At 41.4% G+C, this 18,199-nt stretch overlaps 3 protein-coding genes across 4 annotated transcripts; 1 reads left to right on the top strand and 2 right to left on the bottom strand.

Moving 5' to 3' along the window:
* The first annotated feature begins 5,081 nt into the window (after nt 1-5,081).
* LOC127779502 (nuclear transcription factor Y subunit A-4-like) lies at nt 5,082-9,549 on the top strand. Of its 2 annotated transcripts, XM_052306301.1 has the most exons (7): nt 5,082-5,235; nt 6,534-6,650; nt 6,744-6,894; nt 7,543-7,649; nt 7,731-7,799; nt 8,367-8,534; nt 8,914-9,549. In XM_052306301.1, the coding sequence occupies exons 2-7, from the start codon at nt 6,594-6,596 to the stop codon at nt 9,274-9,276; spliced, it is 915 nt and encodes a 304-aa protein (XP_052162261.1). In that variant the 5' UTR covers nt 5,082-5,235; nt 6,534-6,593; the 3' UTR covers nt 9,277-9,549. The 2 variants fall into 2 exon arrangements, with proteins under 2 accessions (XP_052162261.1, XP_052162262.1); XM_052306302.1 differs by lacking the exon at nt 5,082-5,235 and having other exon boundaries at nt 6,725-6,894.
* Nucleotides 9,550-9,928: 379 nt separating this feature from the next.
* On the bottom strand, nt 9,929-12,415 carry LOC127779503 (uncharacterized). Its single transcript, XM_052306303.1, has 4 exons — nt 12,016-12,415; nt 11,853-11,930; nt 10,599-10,774; nt 9,929-10,430 (listed from the first exon to the last, which is right to left on the bottom strand). The coding sequence occupies exons 1-4, from the start codon at nt 12,302-12,304 to the stop codon at nt 10,236-10,238; spliced, it is 738 nt and encodes a 245-aa protein (XP_052162263.1). The 5' UTR covers nt 12,305-12,415; the 3' UTR covers nt 9,929-10,235.
* Nucleotides 12,416-13,813: 1,398 nt separating this feature from the next.
* LOC127779157 (uncharacterized) lies at nt 13,814-16,225 on the bottom strand. The gene is made up of 4 exons (XM_052305873.1): nt 15,524-16,225; nt 15,130-15,335; nt 14,546-14,618; nt 13,814-14,134 (listed from the first exon to the last, which is right to left on the bottom strand). Exons 1-4 carry the CDS (start codon nt 15,735-15,737, stop codon nt 13,941-13,943), a joined length of 687 nt encoding a protein of 228 aa, XP_052161833.1. The 5' UTR covers nt 15,738-16,225; the 3' UTR covers nt 13,814-13,940.
* Between the last annotated feature and the right edge of the window lie 1,974 nt (nt 16,226-18,199).

Raw genomic sequence — 18,199 nt, 5'->3', positions numbered from 1 at the left:
TGCAAGTAGCATACTTTTATATTTCCTACTACATCTTTCTGGTTGCATTTTAGTTTCCTACTTTTATATAAAGAACTTATATCCAAAGGGATACAAATATGTAAGAAAACACATTTTTCATGAGGAGCTTCTTTATAATTTTGGTTTGAAGCCATTTTTTTAAATATTTGCAACACGGATGAGCTTGCATGTCTTTATATGAGCTTCTACCTTTGTATTATGTTTGGTAAAAAATATTAGTAGTACTAAAACCTTATCAAGTTATGGCACCACTAAAATCTTGTTCGGTTGCGGCTGCAGCTATAGCTACTAGCCATAGTTATACGTCGCAACCGCAAACACGTGCCACAGCTACTGCTGCTGCAAAAACCACTGCTGAACAATGCCTAAAATTGTTAGAATAGAACTTTTACTAATGTGGAAAAAATTAGCAGTAAACGAAGCATCCATTCAATATTATTAAAGTTGTAAAAAATTTTAGGGCTGAAATTGACTTTAGTCCAAACAAAGCGCACAAATTGGATGCAATCAAACAAACCGCGAAAATTAGATGCAATCAAATCAAACCCTACATGCGTTATTTGAAAAAAAAAAGAGTAGTATTGCACATGCACATTTAACTCGTAAAGAAAAATATCATGGCACACATCTGGATTTGTTGGTCGGGCGTGCTTGCATTATTTTTCTTTATTTTTAATCATTAACACTACCCTTTAATGACCTAGTACTTTAGCATCGAATCAATGCTCAGTGGAAAGGTAGTTGCTAAATAGAACTCTAACTCAAATGATAATAAATTATGTAGATCATTTTCTTCGATGAAGTATTTGGCAAGATGCAGCGTGATAGATATGTTTACAGGTGATGTCATGAACCAAGTATAATGTACAACGTAACTAAGGACAAACCATCCCGAAAAAATAGAGGTTTCCTAAAGATACTAAGATTGATTAAGGAAGCAAGCTTTTGCCACCTTCTGATCATGGGAAAAAAAAAGAAAGCAAAAGAAAATTCTTCCTTTTGTGCTTTCATGCTGGCATCATAGAACCGTTGGCTGGCACTTAATCAAACAGGATGGTTGTATAACAAAATCAAGTACCAGAACATTACTTTTACTTGTGCCATTGTTCAGATAAAAACAAGGCTTCTTCCATTAACAAAAACAAAAAACAGAGGGCTCTAGCTATATTCAGTATCAAATTATATATCAAACTATTAATTTTGGATGGCTCTACTTGCTCGGTTGTTACTTCATAGTTGCTAACCATGATGTTGAGATATTTCTCTCTTTTTTTATCTACTAGAATAGAATAATAGCATCACCATCGTAACACCATCCTTTTAATCTTTTGGGTTCAATTCTTTGGTTTTTCATTGAAAAAAAACATATGGATGTTTTTTATAGATAAACGTAATTTATTAATTATGATGGTTTAAATTGAAGCCAAATAATCGGTAGCGCACATGCTCCATGTTTCTTCGCCATCTATTAAGATTTGACTAATTTACTTCATATTAGTAGCAAGCTAAATATGAACTAGATAATTTTATCTTAAAAAAAATGTAGTATCAAAACTTTGCTCAAGGCCGTAAATACTGGAGTATTCATTAATCATTATTCAATTACATGTGTTTAGATAGAAATACCGTTTACGAAATAAGAGCATGTTTAGATCAATTTGCTACAGCAAATTTTTTAGCAAAAGTTTTGGTGGCAAAAGATTTGGCATTGCAATTTTATAAGTTGGTGTTTAGATTTATGGTAAAGTTTTGCTATTAATTGCTGCTGCCTCTCTCATGCACGGGGCCGGTGCTTTTTAGCCAAATTTGCTGCTATGGACTCCCAAATGACAAATACCAACTTACCTACTTTTTGCTACTAGTATTTAGATCCATTTTACTAAAAAGTGGTCCAAAACGATAAAACTTTTATTATGTTGGAGGATCCCGCGCTAGTATTAGAGTTGCTGCATCAACGATGGTTTCCTTCACATCTTTTTTGTTAAAATTATAGAGTGATCGGCCAATTCTACGTCACTGACTGCAGGAGCTACTATCCAAAGGCGTCTGGTAGAGTGGTAGAATAGAATAGACCTCCACTGGAGAGTCCTGTCTAGAAAGGAACTTTAGCTATGAGATGGGCCCTACATGTCAGCCAAACAAAACAATTAGGAAGGAGTCATCCTCGGCACCGTTACACGTGGCAGCCGAGGACAATGAGGTTGTTGGTAGCTCTCATAATAAAACCAAAATTCATGACCGTTTTATCACCTGCATGATGCCAGCCAAAAAAAAAAAATTATTCTGAGGTTTCCTCTCCTCTTCAGAGAGAGAAACTATAATTCTTCTAGCTACACATGGAATGGTACATGAAAATGATGGAAGAGGCAAATGGAAAAAAAATGCAAAGGTATAACTATTTATATCCTCGGAAATGCTTAGGTTTACTACTTGTAAAAAAATACGTATTATATTGCAATTATATTTGTGTTGTAGAAATATATAATAAACAGTGAAAGGAAGCTGGCTTATTGCAAAATAGTGAAGGGGCAACTTTATTAACAAGCCTCAAATCCAATATATAAAATCAATATTCGTAGACATATACTGTATGGCCTTGCGCTTAGCTCGTCCACGTGTTTTGGTATAGTTACATTGTTCACACCGCACATCCCCATCTAATTTTGGACGGGCCCTCCTCCTCCCCCCCCCCCCCCAACACACACCCACCCACCCATCCTCGACACACATTAATTTCAACTCCTAAGCTTCTTCTGACGCCTCATCTCTTTCGCTTCGCACATGGCTACGCGGAGTGCGCCGGCGACATGCCCTTCCTCCTTTTGCTCTGACGCCAACCGGCGATCACGCCTTGTTGTCGGTCATCGCCGAGTCTTCGAGTCCGACCATGTCGGCACCCTTCATCCGCCAAGCCGCTGCCCACAGGTGTATTCTCCCTCATATCATAAAATCTTACTAAATCCTTGTGTTGTAAGTTCTACTCTTTTTTTAGTCCCTATGTGGAGACTAGAGTCCGTCGATGAGATTCGGTTTTGTGATTTTCTATATATATATTTTTTACAATTTTAGTAGTATTAAAATTACTCAACAGGATGAAAGTGAAGAGATTAAAACACATGTTGGTTTCTTGCCTAACTGCAATAAGTACTCAATTTTGTGATTTCCTATCTTGTGTTTCAATTCCAACCATGTATTAAAATTGCTCAACTAAGATGAAGAGTAAGACAACTAAAACATATATTGGTTTTTTATCTGACCGTGGAGACGATATATGATTATACATGTATTAATTGTTATTGATATTGGCTTTGGCCTATCACCCTAATACTCCATGCTTAAATCCTAGCTCCGTCCATGGTTGTTCATGTATTTCCTAGGCCTTTTGATCAGCAACCATCCGTGCTATCGTATATCTCCTTCATTCTACTCTCTGTAGTGGCTGTTGTTGCGACTAACATGGAAGGGTCAACAGTGTGCATCTCAACTCGTGAACCATGATCCCCTTTTAGCCCTTGGCCTCTTCGCCCCCTCCTCTCCTTAGGATATGTGTTTTTTCTCTTAAACCTCCATAACTCCTTCTCATTCCCAAACTACGTTGAGCTAAAGTAGCGCCGCTCTTCTATGCCCCCTTTGCCCCAGGTGCTAAGCCATTGCTTGACGACCTTTTGTGTTGTTTTGTTCAAGTAGTAAGGGGTTGTTTGATTGAATGCCATGCACATTATTACACCACATGTTAGGCACGCCATAATTTATTGTTTATTGTTTGGTTACTTGTTTCAACTATGACAAGTCACATTTTGTTGCTCCATAGGTCTACTGTCCACATGCATGCCATACTCTTATTCTCTAGCTAAACATTACCATACTTGTGGCCAATAAATTGTTTAACACACTTTGTGTGCCGTACTACACTCGTGACAGGTTGAATAGTGACAATGCCAACCAACGATCAAACATGCCCTAAACATGCTTGGGAGACCCTGTTTCTCCAAAAAGCTCCAAGCATTTGTAAGTTGTGCATGTATATGTCACCGTATAAGTGTATGAATCTCCCATCTATACTCTTAAAATAAAGAAAGCACCCAACACGTTTAGAGCCGCGTTACTGTTGTTCCAACTAAAAAAAAGCAGTTGTTCCAACTCAAGAACTCAATGTTGCAACATCAAGTTTCAAGTGTTGTCCAAACAAAGGGAACATCCTATTCGCTTTGTCTTAAAATATAGCTATCTTTAGCGTTATTCAAAACTATAGTTATCTTCCGCCTATTTTTTTATCTGAACCAATCACAACCATCTATCATCTAATTTCTCCAACTACTCACTTATCTCAACCAATAGCAACTATCTATTATCTAATTTCTCCACTACTTATTTGTTTCAACCAATCATATCCATCACTCATATAACTTCACGTCTATTCTTTATTGCTGTAAAAAATCCAGAAATTCTAGAAGTATTTATATTTTATATTTTAGGATATAGCTAGCGAGTAGTATCTATGAGTTATCATTTGGCAACACATTACCATTCCAAAATAGTACTTTGAGAAAAAAAAAGGGTAATGGCTTTACTCCTTATTTAACTGTTAGCTCACAGGAATCTCCATAAGCCTTGGAAAATAGAGCAACCTATCCATAATTAGTTCTACCCTTCTCAAAAAACATAATAACCTTTGGCATACAAAATAAATCCTATTAATATATCTTCACTTACTCTACATACAACTAATTACAACCATCTCGCATTTAATTTCTCCACATATTTTTTCTTAATTAATAAATAAGTGCCTCCATTTTATTTTGCCTACTTTATATTTATAATACTTGTGCCAACTTCATGAATCGCTAGGCAATTATTTTGGGATAAAAGAGCAGAAGTAGAATTTTAGCATAGCCATATGCCTCTATGCACCTTCTGACTTTTCTTGGTGCATCTATCAATTTTATTGAAGATGTGACGTGTGAGTGTGGAAAGAAAGGCCAAACATTTCTTTTCCTTTATTATATACCAAAACAATAAGAAAGCTTGATTTATACCTACAAGTTTATATAGCAGGTCGCATATTTGGCAGCAAAGAGAGCATAGAGCACAGTCCTCCTCTCCTCTTCCCCGTGCTCCCCATTTCTGCTTCTTTTCCCACAAATTTCTCTCTCTATCTCGGAAAGGATTCGGGAGACTTGAAGAGAGGAGCTCGAAGCGGGACAGGAGAGAGAGGTACATCTCTATGCGCGCCGCTGCGCTACTCCCTCCTCGGAGAAATCCCCAAATTGTGTTCTTGCATGCGTCGTCCTAGTAGCAGAGAGCTGTCCCTTCCATTTTCCTTTCATGGAGTGGATTCTTGGTTCTTGATTACGACATGCTGTGTTTGGTCCAGTTCTTATCCCCTGCGATTTTTTCCCATTTCTTTTCTCTCCCTTGTTCCACCTCGGAAATTTGGGTTCTTTTTTTCTTCTTCTTTTGATTCTTGGTTGGTTTGTGTTGCATAATTTCAGTTCTTTGTTAGGCTTGCTTCGGAGTTGTAGTTAGACATCGCAAGATGCATCCTTTCGAGGAAGTCAATGCATCCCCTGTTGTTAGCTGACCACTGTATATCGAATGCACTGTGAGTTGTGTTTTAGGCCGTGGAGTGGGTGGAAATTTGACTTCCCCATTGCAGGATTTGGTAACTTGAAGCTAAATTCCGTGTGAATTTGTGATGGTATCAAGCGATTGTGTCTCTGATAAGATTCTGAATGTGTGAACTTGCTGCGATATGTTCTGATTTACTAGTGGTTTAGCTTTTCAATCGTTATTCTGATTAAGACAAGGGACTTCTTCTGTGCATATGGATTGGCAATTTGGACTCGAGAACAATCCACTAAAAGTTGTGTAGGTTATCTCTTTATGATCTGCATGTAATAAATGTAAACCTGAGACTGATGTAGGCTACCTCTTATTCGAGAAAAAGAAAAAGAGGCTGATGTAAGCTACCTAATGTGTATTTTGTGCTTATTCCTCTTGATCAGGTTGTTTCTATATAAGAATTTTCTGTCTGTCTACTTAGGGTAGGATGCTGTGTGTTATTTGTAGTGGTACTCTTTTTAGGTTGATTTATTTGTTTTTTTATTCAGTTATTTCCTACTCTTGCAACAAGCACTTAACAACCTACTCTGCCTACTCTGTTCCTACTGAACAGTACCACTATTAAGTATTACCTTATTATGATATTAAGGTAATATCATAATTTATTTGCTTTTATGGTTCAGAATCTCATGATTCAGTTATTTCCTACTGTCTCTATTCAGTATTACAACATCTATTGTCGTTTTTTTTAGATAATTCAACACCTGAAAGTAACTATGCATAATCATATTCCAGTTAATGAGTAGAAACCTTTAATAGGCATCTTTTGATAGAAAGGATTAGAGCTAATACTTTGATGGGCAACAAAATCCCCACCAATCTGAAGAGGTCGGGTTAAAAGCCCTATCAGTTCAATTTGCTTAAGTTAATGTTATCAACTTGTCTTGAAGGCTAATTATAGAAGTACACGAAGAAAAATGGTGCCTGGACCAAAGTGAGACCATCTCATAATGCTAATGCTTTTGCGACAAATGGAAGATCATCGAGCCCATACTACGCCCAACTATGTAAGTAGTAGTTATTGATGGTGCAACCTGGGAATCGCTGGCTTTGCTACTCCCATGAGTAACACATTTACCAGCTAGACTCTGCATGTGTAGGATTTTTTCTCTGGAGATTATCAGATGAAGCAGTTAGGTCATAAGATGTATGATCAAGATTCCCCGTCAAGCGATTCTGGACAGTCACACCAAGAAGAATCTGCCATGAATGATAGCAGTCCAAATGAGCGACATACCTCAACACAATCTGGTAATGCATGATATTTAAAAGTATTGTCATAATGGTAATCCGGTCTTAGTATAGTTTCAGATCTTATTGTCGCAACATATTCTTCGCTTCAATCATGTCTCTTTAAAACACATTTGTAGATGCTGCTTCTTGGTTGGCAATCGTTTGTCTATGGATGTAGTGCCAAGTTGAATGTATTCATGATACCAATACGTTCAATGATTATTTGCAAGCTCATCTATGCTATAGTGCAAGTGACTTTATGGTAGCTGTAAATTGTGACGAGCTGCTGTGGTCTTAGGCAACCTTTTTTCTGGATTATGTTAACTTTTCATTTGAGTTTCCACATGAAACCCATATTGGAACGAAGAGTATTATCATGTGTTTCCACATGATAATAGTTCATATGCGTCAAAACTCAAAACCATGTCATCTGTTTTGTATGTAATGCTCACGTTTCAAATTTTCCTTTATTGTTGTTATTACTATGCTTCTCACCAAACCTTCGAGTAATCTTTTGCATATTCTGAAGTGACAGTTTTGATGAGTCTGTCATTTCATTAGTGAGTTTTCCTGTTATTCCTTCTAGTGCTCAATTTACATCGATTATCTCTGTTAATCATTCCGGTGCCCAACCTAACATCTCGTTTGTCCTATTTTCCCCCTCAGACAATGATGATGGTCATCAGATGCCAGATCAGGACAAAACAAAGTCAGTATCATCGTTGGGGAATCCAGGAGCTTTGCCTCCAAAGCTCGACTATAGCCAATCCTTTGTAAGTTCATGCAATTGTGTGGATTGTTGCCCTCTTTGAATCAAGTGTTACTTTCAGTTGACCAGCTATGTTGTGTTCTAGGCTTGTATTCCTTATACAGCTGATGCATACTATGGTGGGGTCTTGACTGGATATTCTTCACATGCAATTGTGAGTTCACTCTACCATTTCTGTTCTCACATCAAATTTGTACAATCTTTGACGATTCAAGGTGATAAGATCATTTTTCTCCCCTCTTCATCCATTTACAATTTGATGAGCATCGAAGATCTTATTCATTCTGGTAGTTAAGCAATTGTTGCAGTCGAGTATTATTCAGAAGCAAAACAAAAGAGTAGACAGGTGCTTTGAAATAAAAGAGAGGAATTTGCAGGGGACTCGTGCATCCTTTTTGTTGAACTTCATTAATATTTAGAAGGAAAAAAAATAAAACAACAAAGAGTCCTTTTAAATAAAACTTAAAGGTGGGGAGTTTGCAATTGATTCATGCATCTTTTTTAGATTAAAGATCGTAGCTTCATTGATGGATTTTGGACTTCCGTACAAACCATTTCTAAGCTTATCAGCTAAAAGATGCCACCCAATCAAAACTGTCTTCCTGAGAAACTAGATGATATATTGTATAACACTTATTTCCTGCATCTTCGCAGTACATTTTTTTAAAATTTTCTTATGGCACAGCATCAACAATTTGTCATTTGTGTATTATTTACCCAGGTTCATCCCCAGCAAAATGGTACAGCTAACTCCCGGGTGCCGTTGCCTGTTGAGCCTGCAGCAGAAGAGCCAATATTTGTTAACGCAAAGCAGTACCATGCAATTCTTAGGAGGAGACAGATACGAGCTAAATTGGAGGCCCAAAATAAGTTGGTGAAAGGTCGGAAGGTAATATGAAATGTTGCAATCCTTCCTGGTACCCTTTTTTTTTTTCTTTCTGCTATGAAACTGTAAAAGAGATCCTCCTGTTAGTACTTCCCTAATTTTCTTAGATACATGCTGACTGCTGCACTGCATCTTTACATATCTTTCAGCTAAAAATTCATTATCCTGCCTTGGGTTACTTAGGGAGTTATCTGTGCTCAGAGTACATCTTTATGCTATTCATTGATCAAAATATTTGGACTCAGTATGTTTGAAGTGATCACCATCCTCAATCACATGGGTGATTCATTTCTCAAGGCAAAATAATAGCTACTTACAGCTATACATTTTAACTTACAATTACCCCTGTTATAAGTTAAAAACATTTCTCCTGTCTTCTCAGCCATACCTCCATGAATCTCGGCATCGCCATGCCATGAAGCGAGCTCGTGGATCTGGAGGGCGCTTCCTCAACACAAAGCAGCTCGAGGAGCAGAAGCAGCAACAGGAGGAGGAGGCCGCATCCGGTGGCGCGAGCTCTGGCAATAGGACATGCCTTCAGAATGGCACCGGTAGCGCGCCTTCAGCTTCCTCTCCCTCTGAAATCGCGAGCGTCTCAACCAGCAGAGAATTCCTTGGTAACCATGAGCAGAGCCACTTCCCCTCAGCTGGCTTCCTTCCCACAATGAGCTTCAGAGCGCAGAATGGCGGAGATGGGAAGCTGGTCGCGAACGCCATTCACCAGCGCGTTTCCATGATGAGGTGAGGTGAAGAGGGGTGAAGTGGGTTCAGCTCAGCACCATCACTTTGGCTCTCTCCCTGCTGGTGGCAATTCATCCTTGGCTTATGAAAATACCTTATGGGAAAAAAAAATGTAGTTTCATCCTCAAATGGACCAAATATGTGTGGCTCCATTTTAAGTTTTCCTGTAACTAAAAGCACTGCAATGATCAACTGACTGTTGGTTCTGTTTGTGGATGCTTATATCTGTACTTGCTGTATCTAAGTTGAAACCCTGAAACTGATGGTCCCCGTGAAATTGTAGCTTGCATTTTATCTGATTTTTAGTTCCTATCAGCTTTTGCATTCGATGTGACGACCTAACAAGTTAGAATGGTCCCAAATTTGAGTCATAGAACACGTTCTGCTGGTTAATGTGTCTCCCTCCTTCCCAAAATATAAAATACTTCTAAAATTTTTAATGGGGATTAAGCAGAAATGTAAATTAAATGAGGGATGGTTGCGGTGGGTTGAGATAAGAAAATAGGTAAAGAAATTATATGTGGAATTAACAAAATTTGAACGCTAAAATTAGTTATATTTTGGGACATAACAGAAACAGATATAGCACATGAATTAGCCACTGTCCAACAGTTAGTTGCAAAGTTAAAAAAAATAAGTGCGGTGCCATAAAAATGTAAGGTCTATGACAAAGACTTCTTGATATTAGAGTTCTAGAAAGACTGAGCACAAATATTAGAATTCTAGAAAGATTGAGCAGAACTCAGGTTTTACAAGTAGTTCTTAACTTCTTAGCAAGACTGAATCAATTTACAGGCCCATCGGTAGAAAATTTACAGCTTGGGCAAAAGTAAGCTGAAATGGAAAATGGGTGTTCTGAAATTAAATGGAAGCACTCATCCTCAGCACCATTTCGAGCCCCATCGGTAGAAAATTTACAGCTTGGGCAAAAGTAAGCTGAAATGGAAAATGGGTGTTCTGAAATTAAATGGAAGCACTCATCCTCAGCACCATTTCGAGCCTCTCGGCCTTGCGGTAGTCATTATCAGTGAGAGGTCCAGCAGGGAAAGCTGTAATCTCCAGAACTAGGTGAGGGGTAGGAAGCTCATCGAACAGAGCTCTCACATTATAGCAGCACACACTCTCGCCGTGCGCACTTTCCCTCCTTATTTGACAACCCTGATTGTAAGCAACAACATTCAGTTAGAAGAGCATCAACTTTACAATAAGAGCAAGAAACATGGCAAATATCTCAGTATTTTTTCTGAAGCACCTTGTTGTTAAATTATTAAACACTAAACATAATGGCTAGAAAGTGTATTTGCAGTGGATCATGAAAAAAATCACCTTGTGACTGGAGGCGTCCACAAAGTGGTCATCTTCAGAGAGAACCAAAGCAATTTCTTTAAGAATCCGTCGACCTTCTTCTACTGAACGAACTCGGTAAGTCCTCTTCAGCGTGCCTTTAGTTGTTGGTTTCCATTTGCTAACTAGCTTCCTCTTATCCTGGGCTTCATTTTCTCCTGAATGAGATGAACACGCACATCATTTATCCATCTTGTGTGTGAAAATGGAAGTACTTTTGATCAAAACCATAGTCCAATACATAACGAAGCAATGGAACAGAAATCTAGAACCACCATCCAATGTTTAGCCAACAATATGTCCATGGGTGATGTCCTCATCAGGATATCAATGATAACATCTACAATATTGGATCCAAAATCGTTCTATTTACCAAAATGATGAAGGTTCCCCTTGTGAACTGCTTAAGCCTTACCACTTGGGTAATGTTATGTTTCTTTCCTCCTAGACACAATCTTACAGAATTTGACACTTGAAATGTTAAATTCAGCTGGTGAGCATAACTGCATAAGCATGTTATCTGATAAAAAAAATGGTTGATCCTGGCATAATGAGAATTGACACAATGGATTCTTCGTTAATAAACCAAAGGTGATACACACCAGAAGTAGAAAACTTGGATTAACCCCAACAAATAATAGGTAACAAAGTGTCAGACTAAATAAGTTTGAGAAATGCTTGATAACACCTTTGGGCACACATCCATGCTAAACTGTTCTAGTTTGAGAAATGAGTTTCTTGCATAATACAATAACTAAGTCTAGGGAAACCTCTATACACATTTAAAGCCTGCACTGCACTATGTTCTGTGATTAGTCTGTAAACATCCAAGAGAATCTGATTCCCATATCCGTAGCAAACAAATCTTCAATACATTTCTATTCCATAATGGTATCGATCCACCAAGTCATCAACTTTTACTTTTTCTACATCTAAAAATTATAGTCCACTATAAACGACGACGGAAAACTTGCTTTTTCACACAATATCATATCATAAGCATCTCCACCTTTTTGGTCCCAAATCTAAACCCATCCAAAGATGCAATTGCATGCACTCTCTCCTAGCTAGCAGAAAGCTCGCTATCCAGACGCCCAAAGAGGAATATCTTATCCAAGATCCACATTCTCCTAACGATTACAGAATCCCACACACCTTTCGCGTTCTAATAAATCATGGATAAAATTAACTGAGAAGGAGAGATAAATCGATTTTTGAATTGAAACTGCACGAAACCTGGCGCGCCGCCGCGCAGCTTGTCCGCCCACTTCGAGAACCCTAGGTCGCTGTCCCCGGCGCCATCATCGCCAATCTCTGCACGAACACGACACGAGGCGCATCAAGAACCCCCCGCCTTTTTTCCCCCGAATCGAAACCAGCCGCGGCTAATGCAGATTACCGTGGGCGAGGAAGGGGTTGCGCGGGGAGCCGGCGAGGCCGATGTGGAGGAGCGCGTAGTAGAGGCAGAGCCTCCCGGCCCAGACCAGCACGGGGCCCTCGAGCAGCGACGCCGCGATGGGCACCACCGCGGCGGCGGCGGAGGAGAACGCGGCGGGGCGCCGCCTCGGCGTGGGCACGCGGATGGGGGACGTCGGGAGGAAGGGCGTCTTCGGCGGCGAGCGGAGGGAGAGCGGGCTGGGCACCACGGCGGCGGCGGCGGCGGGGGCGTGGAGGAGGTAGGCGAGCATGGCGGCGGCGGCGATATGGCTAAACTGCGGTGCGTGCGGGTGTTCAGTGATTCAGTTAGTTTTGAGGCGATTTAAAAGTGAGTGTCAGCGTTGCACGGTTGCAGTGGAGTGGAAGAAGAAAAAGATTTTTTGTTTCCTCCAAAAAAAATTTGTGGTATAAATTTTGATGAACTTTTAATAAAAAGTGAAAATTGTATGCAAAGCTCATCCAAATCTTTCTATCATTACATGGAGGTTGCAAACCCTCTTTCGTTACACGGAAGACTCATACATACTCCCTCCATCCCATAAAAAACCAAATCTAGATGTGAATGTGACATTTCCTAATACAATAAATCTGGACATGCTTACTAGAAAATATTACATCCGTGTCTAGGTTCGTTTTTTCGGAACGGATGGAGTAGGTGTAAAGGAAAAAAAGACACACATGTTGAAGATGAGACGAATTTCACAAAATTATCTACATGTAAGAAGTGTTTTGTAAAGAAAAAAGATACTTGAGTAAGATCTTAAAAATAAGCTAGGATGGTCATAAAAAGGACAATAATATTGTTAATATTAAAGGAGAAAATATTATAGGAAACGCGATAGGAGGCTGTCGAGGTTGGTTATGCACCGTATAAGACCATCCAAGTGCTCTTAAAATACCAAAGTTGCTTTATATATATTATATATTTGCACTTTATGAACCTTAGGTTGCGAAGGACGAATATAATATCTACATTTCAATTTCCGTTTTGTCCTTCTCTGTGGAGGAGCCATGCATATGGTCATCTCAGCATCAGATAATGGCGAGGACTGAATGAGACGGAGTGCGACAGCTAGGACTAAGGGATGATAAACTCCACATACCATACCTTTCAGATGACACATGGCCATAGCTCGATCTTGTACTATTCACTCTATGATTGTGACAAGCATTTCAAGAGAACCTGAACTTGCGGCCCAGCCCAGAAAGATTGCCCCAACCAAACACAGCACACTGGCACTGAACATCAGCAAGAGACCATTTTCCAGCTGCTGTTTTTTAATAATGGAATGGTTTACATCTCCGATCCAACTTCTGCCGACAAATACAGAGACAATAAGTTCTATTGTTGAATATTTGAATATATATATATATATATATATATATATATATATATATATATATATATATATATATATATATATTTCAGCTTTTGATGTAATGATATTTGACATGGCACCAGAAGAGAATGGTGCAAGGTTCAGACATCAAGATTATCTCCACTCCTGAAAGAACATCAAGATTTTCTGTGATACATTAGCAGATGAACTTTACATCTTTATAAAATTCTGTCCAATTAGGCTTTGAACAATGTACTATATTCAAAGCAACCTGTACTGCCCATGTGTGTGTTTTTTCAGTGGCTACCCTGCAGACTCAGCAAGAGACCATTTTTCAGCTGCTGATAGACTGATACTTGACACGGCACCAAAGAGATAGATGCAAGGTTCAGACGTCATGATCATCTTCGCTCCAAAAAAGAACATCAAGATTATCTGTGATATATTAGCAGATGAACTTTACATCTTTACAACATTCACAATTAGGAATTGCACAATGTACTATATTCAGAGCAGCCTGTGCCCATGTGTGTGTGTTTTTGAGTGGCTACGCTGAAGACTCCCCCTCCCCCTCACCCTCACCCTCCTCTTCCTTCCAGACAGGGAGGATCCCTTGGCCAGCCAGCCTCTTGTAAACCCAGAACACCACATACTTGGCGTTTGCTCTCTTCTCGTCGATCAGGAACGGCTCGATGGTGCTCACTTCTGTGCCATACGATGACAGCGCGAAGCCCTTCGGTCCTGCGTTAATCGTCGAGATGAATGATACTGGTGTAAACATTTCAAGCTATTCAATAAGCTATGCGCCCATATCTTTGATGATGATGCAGTGTTGCAACTTGCAAAATATGCTTCTGCAATCCTACTTAAGTACTCTGTACTCTGCATAACTGGTCTTTTACACCTAGATGCACTATATTGTAGTCTTCAGAATGCGGATTTATACCTAAATAATACGCTACATAGCAGCCTTCAGAACACGGAATATCAAGTGATAGTAGTTTACAGTTAAAAATTCAAAAGGTATGAAATATATAGGTTATGTGAATGCATTGAGGTATTGTCCTGCTTATGCCTCCCAACGGTATTCTCAGCAAGAAAGCAGCAATTTTTGTATGAAGAAATGAGAAAGGTGCAGGAGGTAGCTTGTACCTGTGAGGTCTCCATTTGGAAAGAAGGCCCAGAAGTAATAAGGCACTTCATCCTTTATGAAGGAACCCTCCAACTGCATTCATCAAAGCAAGGGTTAATAATGTCGATATATATGTAATAACGCAGCATAGCAGAAATGTTGGTATGAATTATCAATTATCTAGAAAAAGCAGAAATATTTGGTCATTATCATTCCTTGTAGGCTGTAGCCTTATTGTACAAAACTATCACAGCCTAAGCAAATGTTTTTAATTTCCTTCAGAAATTCCTACATCATCAGCAATGCTATTGTTCAGAACTAGGCTGAATCAAATTTAAAAAAAGCAATGAGAAACCTATTCCATGTAATTAAATTTGACTTGTTTAACATTCATCGAACAATTAGCTATGCTATGCTGAATTGCTTTATACCATCTGTAACTCTGTAACTTATACCAAGTTGCTAATTTACACGTTTCAGTACTAATCAGTAATCACAAAATCAACAAGCTTCAGACAACAGTACTTATGAAACAGTTAGGGATGCTAATATGCAGTGTGATCACTTCCCTATTATCATCTCCGGCACTAGTCGGCACACTCACCCTATTATCTTCGAAGGAGAGCTCCACTTGGGACACGTCGTCCTCAGCCTCCAGAGCTGCCTTCAGCGGGGGGATGATCTCCTCCTGCATCATCTCCGGCAGCGGCTTCACCGGAGGCTTCTTCGGCTTCGCGGCCGGCTTCGCTGCGGGCTTCGCCTCCGCGGTGGCTTCCTTCTTGGCATCGGCCGCATCCTTCTTCTCACTGACTGCACACCACACCACAAATCCATAGTAACCAAAAGATCAACAAAATAAGTGCAACTTTTCAATGGCAAAACGCAAAACATTGGCATGGTGCTACTATGGCAAACATTTGACTGATCTAATCAACACTGATGCGTTTCTTTCCTAATCTTATGAAGGATTTACAGTAGCTAAGCAATTGGGGGCGGACCAGTCGTGGCGGCGGCGGCGGACGACGATTCCTGCACGGCGGAGCAGGAGGCGCCGGAACCGGAGCCGGAGCCGGAGCCGCGAGGGAAGGCGACGAGGAGCGGCAGCCGCTGCCGCCCGAAGACGAGCGGGATGGCGGCGGAGCACTTGCACGCCGCCGCGTGCCGGCCGGCGAGCGGGCTCGGCCTCACGAGGCGTAGTGGCTGGGACGCCATGGGAAAATCGGGCGGCGACGCCGATGAGGTGACCGTCTAAAGCTTTCGTTCTTGGCAGGCAGTGGCTCGCCGTGGCCGTGGTGGTGGTTGCCTTCCACTGATTCAGTTGGATGGCATTGGTTTCCCGCCACAACTCGCTCTATCTGCTCGGAAACTGGAGCTCAGTGGCGAGGCGCGAGCAGCACGATTGCCTGAGAGCCAGCCATTCGTTTCATTATCTCTTTGCCGTCCGATCACAACCAACGGTTCGGATTAGTCGCTACAGCTGGAGAAACAATAGAAAGAGAACTTTTTTGGGATTTGCTAAAAATATGTGGCCCGTTTTTTTGTTAATGAACTAATGATTCACTTAGGGGAAAAATACTAATTCCAAATCGACTTGGAAAGAAAATACTCAATCCGTTTCAAATATAAGACGTTTTGACTTTCTCTAAATTTAACTAATTCTGTAGAAAAATATTACTATTTTTTTATATATAGTTAGTCAAACTTAGAATAGTTTAACTTTGACCAAAGTCAAAAAGTCTTATAACCTAAAACAGAGGGAGTCAGAACTTTTAACTTTGTGCTATATTATAATAAGTTTTATAACTATAAATCTAAACAAATGCATGTTAAGATTATAATAAAAATACTATATTTTGAGATGGGTTGAGATGGGATAGTATTTAGATTTTCCAAAACATCTAATTTACAAACAAACTCCGTACTCCCTCTATCTCTGAATGTTTGATACCGTTCACTTTTTTAAACATGTTTGACCGTTCGTCTTATTCAAAAAATCTAAGTAATTATTAATTCTTTTTCTATCATTTGATTCATTGTTAAATATACTTTTATGTATATATATAATTTTACATATTTCACAAAAGTTTTTAAATAAGACGAATGGTCAAATATGTTTAAAAAAATTAACGGCGTCAAACATTTCGATAAGGAGAGAGTATCTCACAACAAACCCTATTTTTACTGCCGAAGATACTTCCCAGTTTGTGCTTTGTACTTGGTGAAAATTGAAGCGGTTTGCGGGGGAGGGGCGGAGATGCAACGGCCCCGTCGGACACGGCGGAGGCGCCGCGTAGCCGAACACCACCCCGCCCGCCCGCGCGTCGTTTCCCATCCATCCCCTTCCACCCATGAAACTGACAAGTGGGCCCAGGTGGACCCCACCTTTCCACCCACACCACCACCACTTTTTTTGTACTGCTACCACACCCACCCCCATGGCCCCACCAACCACGTCCACCCTCTGGGCCCGGCCCACGTTGTACGCGCGAGCAACACGGCACGACGACCTGGCACCGTCTCCTCTACTCTAGGCGGATGATCTCCCACGTCACTGCTCTCACACCCGCCGTCCGATCTCCGCTCTCCACGATCCGCGCCGTCCATACAGGGCATCACGGGCATAGCGTGCATGCGCGGGGCCAGAGGCCAGAGCTATCTGTAGACACGGACCACATGGTCAGACGAGTGTAGCCACCCCAACCGGGGCCCCACCTCCCAGTCGCCGTACGTGACATGGACCCGGTGCACGTGATTCACCGCTCGAAGCAGAGCTATCGTATCACTGACTTGTGGGGCCCGACGATCACCGTGGTGGGACCCACACCCAAAGTCTGCGTCGTCTCTAGGCGCGTCGCCCATTCTTTAATTCGGATCCCGCGGCAGGGAGACGTGTCAAAGTTGGGGAGCCAGCTGGGGGTGTGCGCCTAATTCAAGCCGGTGGGCCCCCACCAACGACGAGGAGGGGGAGGGCAATACCGTCATTTCAAGAGGGAGAAGCATCCAAGGAAGAAAAGAAGGCATCCATCCAAATCCGGCCGAATCTCCTCTCCTCCCCTTCGCCTCGAGCCGCTCACCGACAACGCGCACCCACCCACCCACCCACCCCACCCACTCCCGCGCCGTGGTTCACCTCACCACCCGGTCCAGTTACCACCCGCCCCCACCACAACAGAATTGCCTGCGAGTGGGGCCCGGTGAGCAGTGAGAGAGGAGGACCCATGCCGTGAGCCGTGGACACGGGCGCAGCCGCCGCGGGCTGTGCTGCTGCATCTGCTCGGTCCAAAAATTGGTAAAGAAATGGCTCTTACTGCTGCGAGCACCGGGAGCCCAGTTGCCCGCCCTCTCGCCCACAGAGGTGGCTGGTTCGTTGGTTGGCCGCGGGCGCCTCCGCATCGCTGCAACCACAGCCGTTTCACCTATCTCAAAGCACGCAGCGCCCGCGTACAGAAGCCCCCCCGGGGTGGTGGCACCGTCGTCCACACTCCCCAGTGAGAAAAACTCTTACCACACACAGCAACACAGTTCAACCAACTAGGGCAAAAGTATAAAAATTCAAATTGGAGGGGGAGCAACGGCTACTGAGGGGGCATTTGAAAGGGGGGGCATTTCCCGGGCTTTTCCCTTGGAGGGAAACTACAGTTTTGACAGTTGGCAATACATCGGCTACACTGCCA

The sequence above is a fragment of the Oryza glaberrima genome, chromosome 7, assembly GCF_000147395.1.
Source record: "Oryza glaberrima chromosome 7, OglaRS2, whole genome shotgun sequence".
In the NCBI taxonomy this organism is placed as follows: Eukaryota; Viridiplantae; Streptophyta; class Magnoliopsida; order Poales; family Poaceae; genus Oryza; species Oryza glaberrima.
Note: the sequence above shows the minus strand (reverse complement) of the source record. Positions and strands in the feature narration are given on the sequence as shown.

Bases quoted from the DNA above. Each gene is read 5' to 3' on its own strand.
- LOC127779502 (XM_052306301.1), top strand. From the start codon at position 6,594: ATGCTAATGCTTTTGCGACAAATGGAAGATCATCGAGCCCATACTACG. The intron at 6,895-7,542 runs GTAATGCATGAT...TTTCCCCCTCAG, and splicing joins ACATACCTCAACACAATCTG to ACAATGATGATGGTCATCAG. The intron at 7,650-7,730 runs GTAAGTTCATGC...GTTGTGTTCTAG, and splicing joins TCGACTATAGCCAATCCTTT to GCTTGTATTCCTTATACAGC.
- LOC127779503 (XM_052306303.1), bottom strand. From the start codon at position 12,304: ATGCTCGCCTACCTCCTCCACGCCCCCGCCGCCGCCGCCGCCGTGGTG. The intron at 11,931-12,015 runs GTAATCTGCATT...GTGTTCGTGCAG, and splicing joins CAACCCCTTCCTCGCCCACG to AGATTGGCGATGATGGCGCC. The intron at 10,431-10,598 runs GTGATTTTTTTC...GCTTACAATCAG, and splicing joins TGGACGCCTCCAGTCACAAG to GGTTGTCAAATAAGGAGGGA.
- LOC127779157 (XM_052305873.1), bottom strand. From the start codon at position 15,737: ATGGCGTCCCAGCCACTACGCCTCGTGAGGCCGAGCCCGCTCGCCGGC. The intron at 14,619-15,129 runs GTGAGTGTGCCG...TGATGAATGCAG, and splicing joins TCTCCTTCGAAGATAATAGG to TTGGAGGGTTCCTTCATAAA. The intron at 14,135-14,545 runs GTACAAGCTACC...CGATTAACGCAG, and splicing joins TCCAAATGGAGACCTCACAG to GACCGAAGGGCTTCGCGCTG.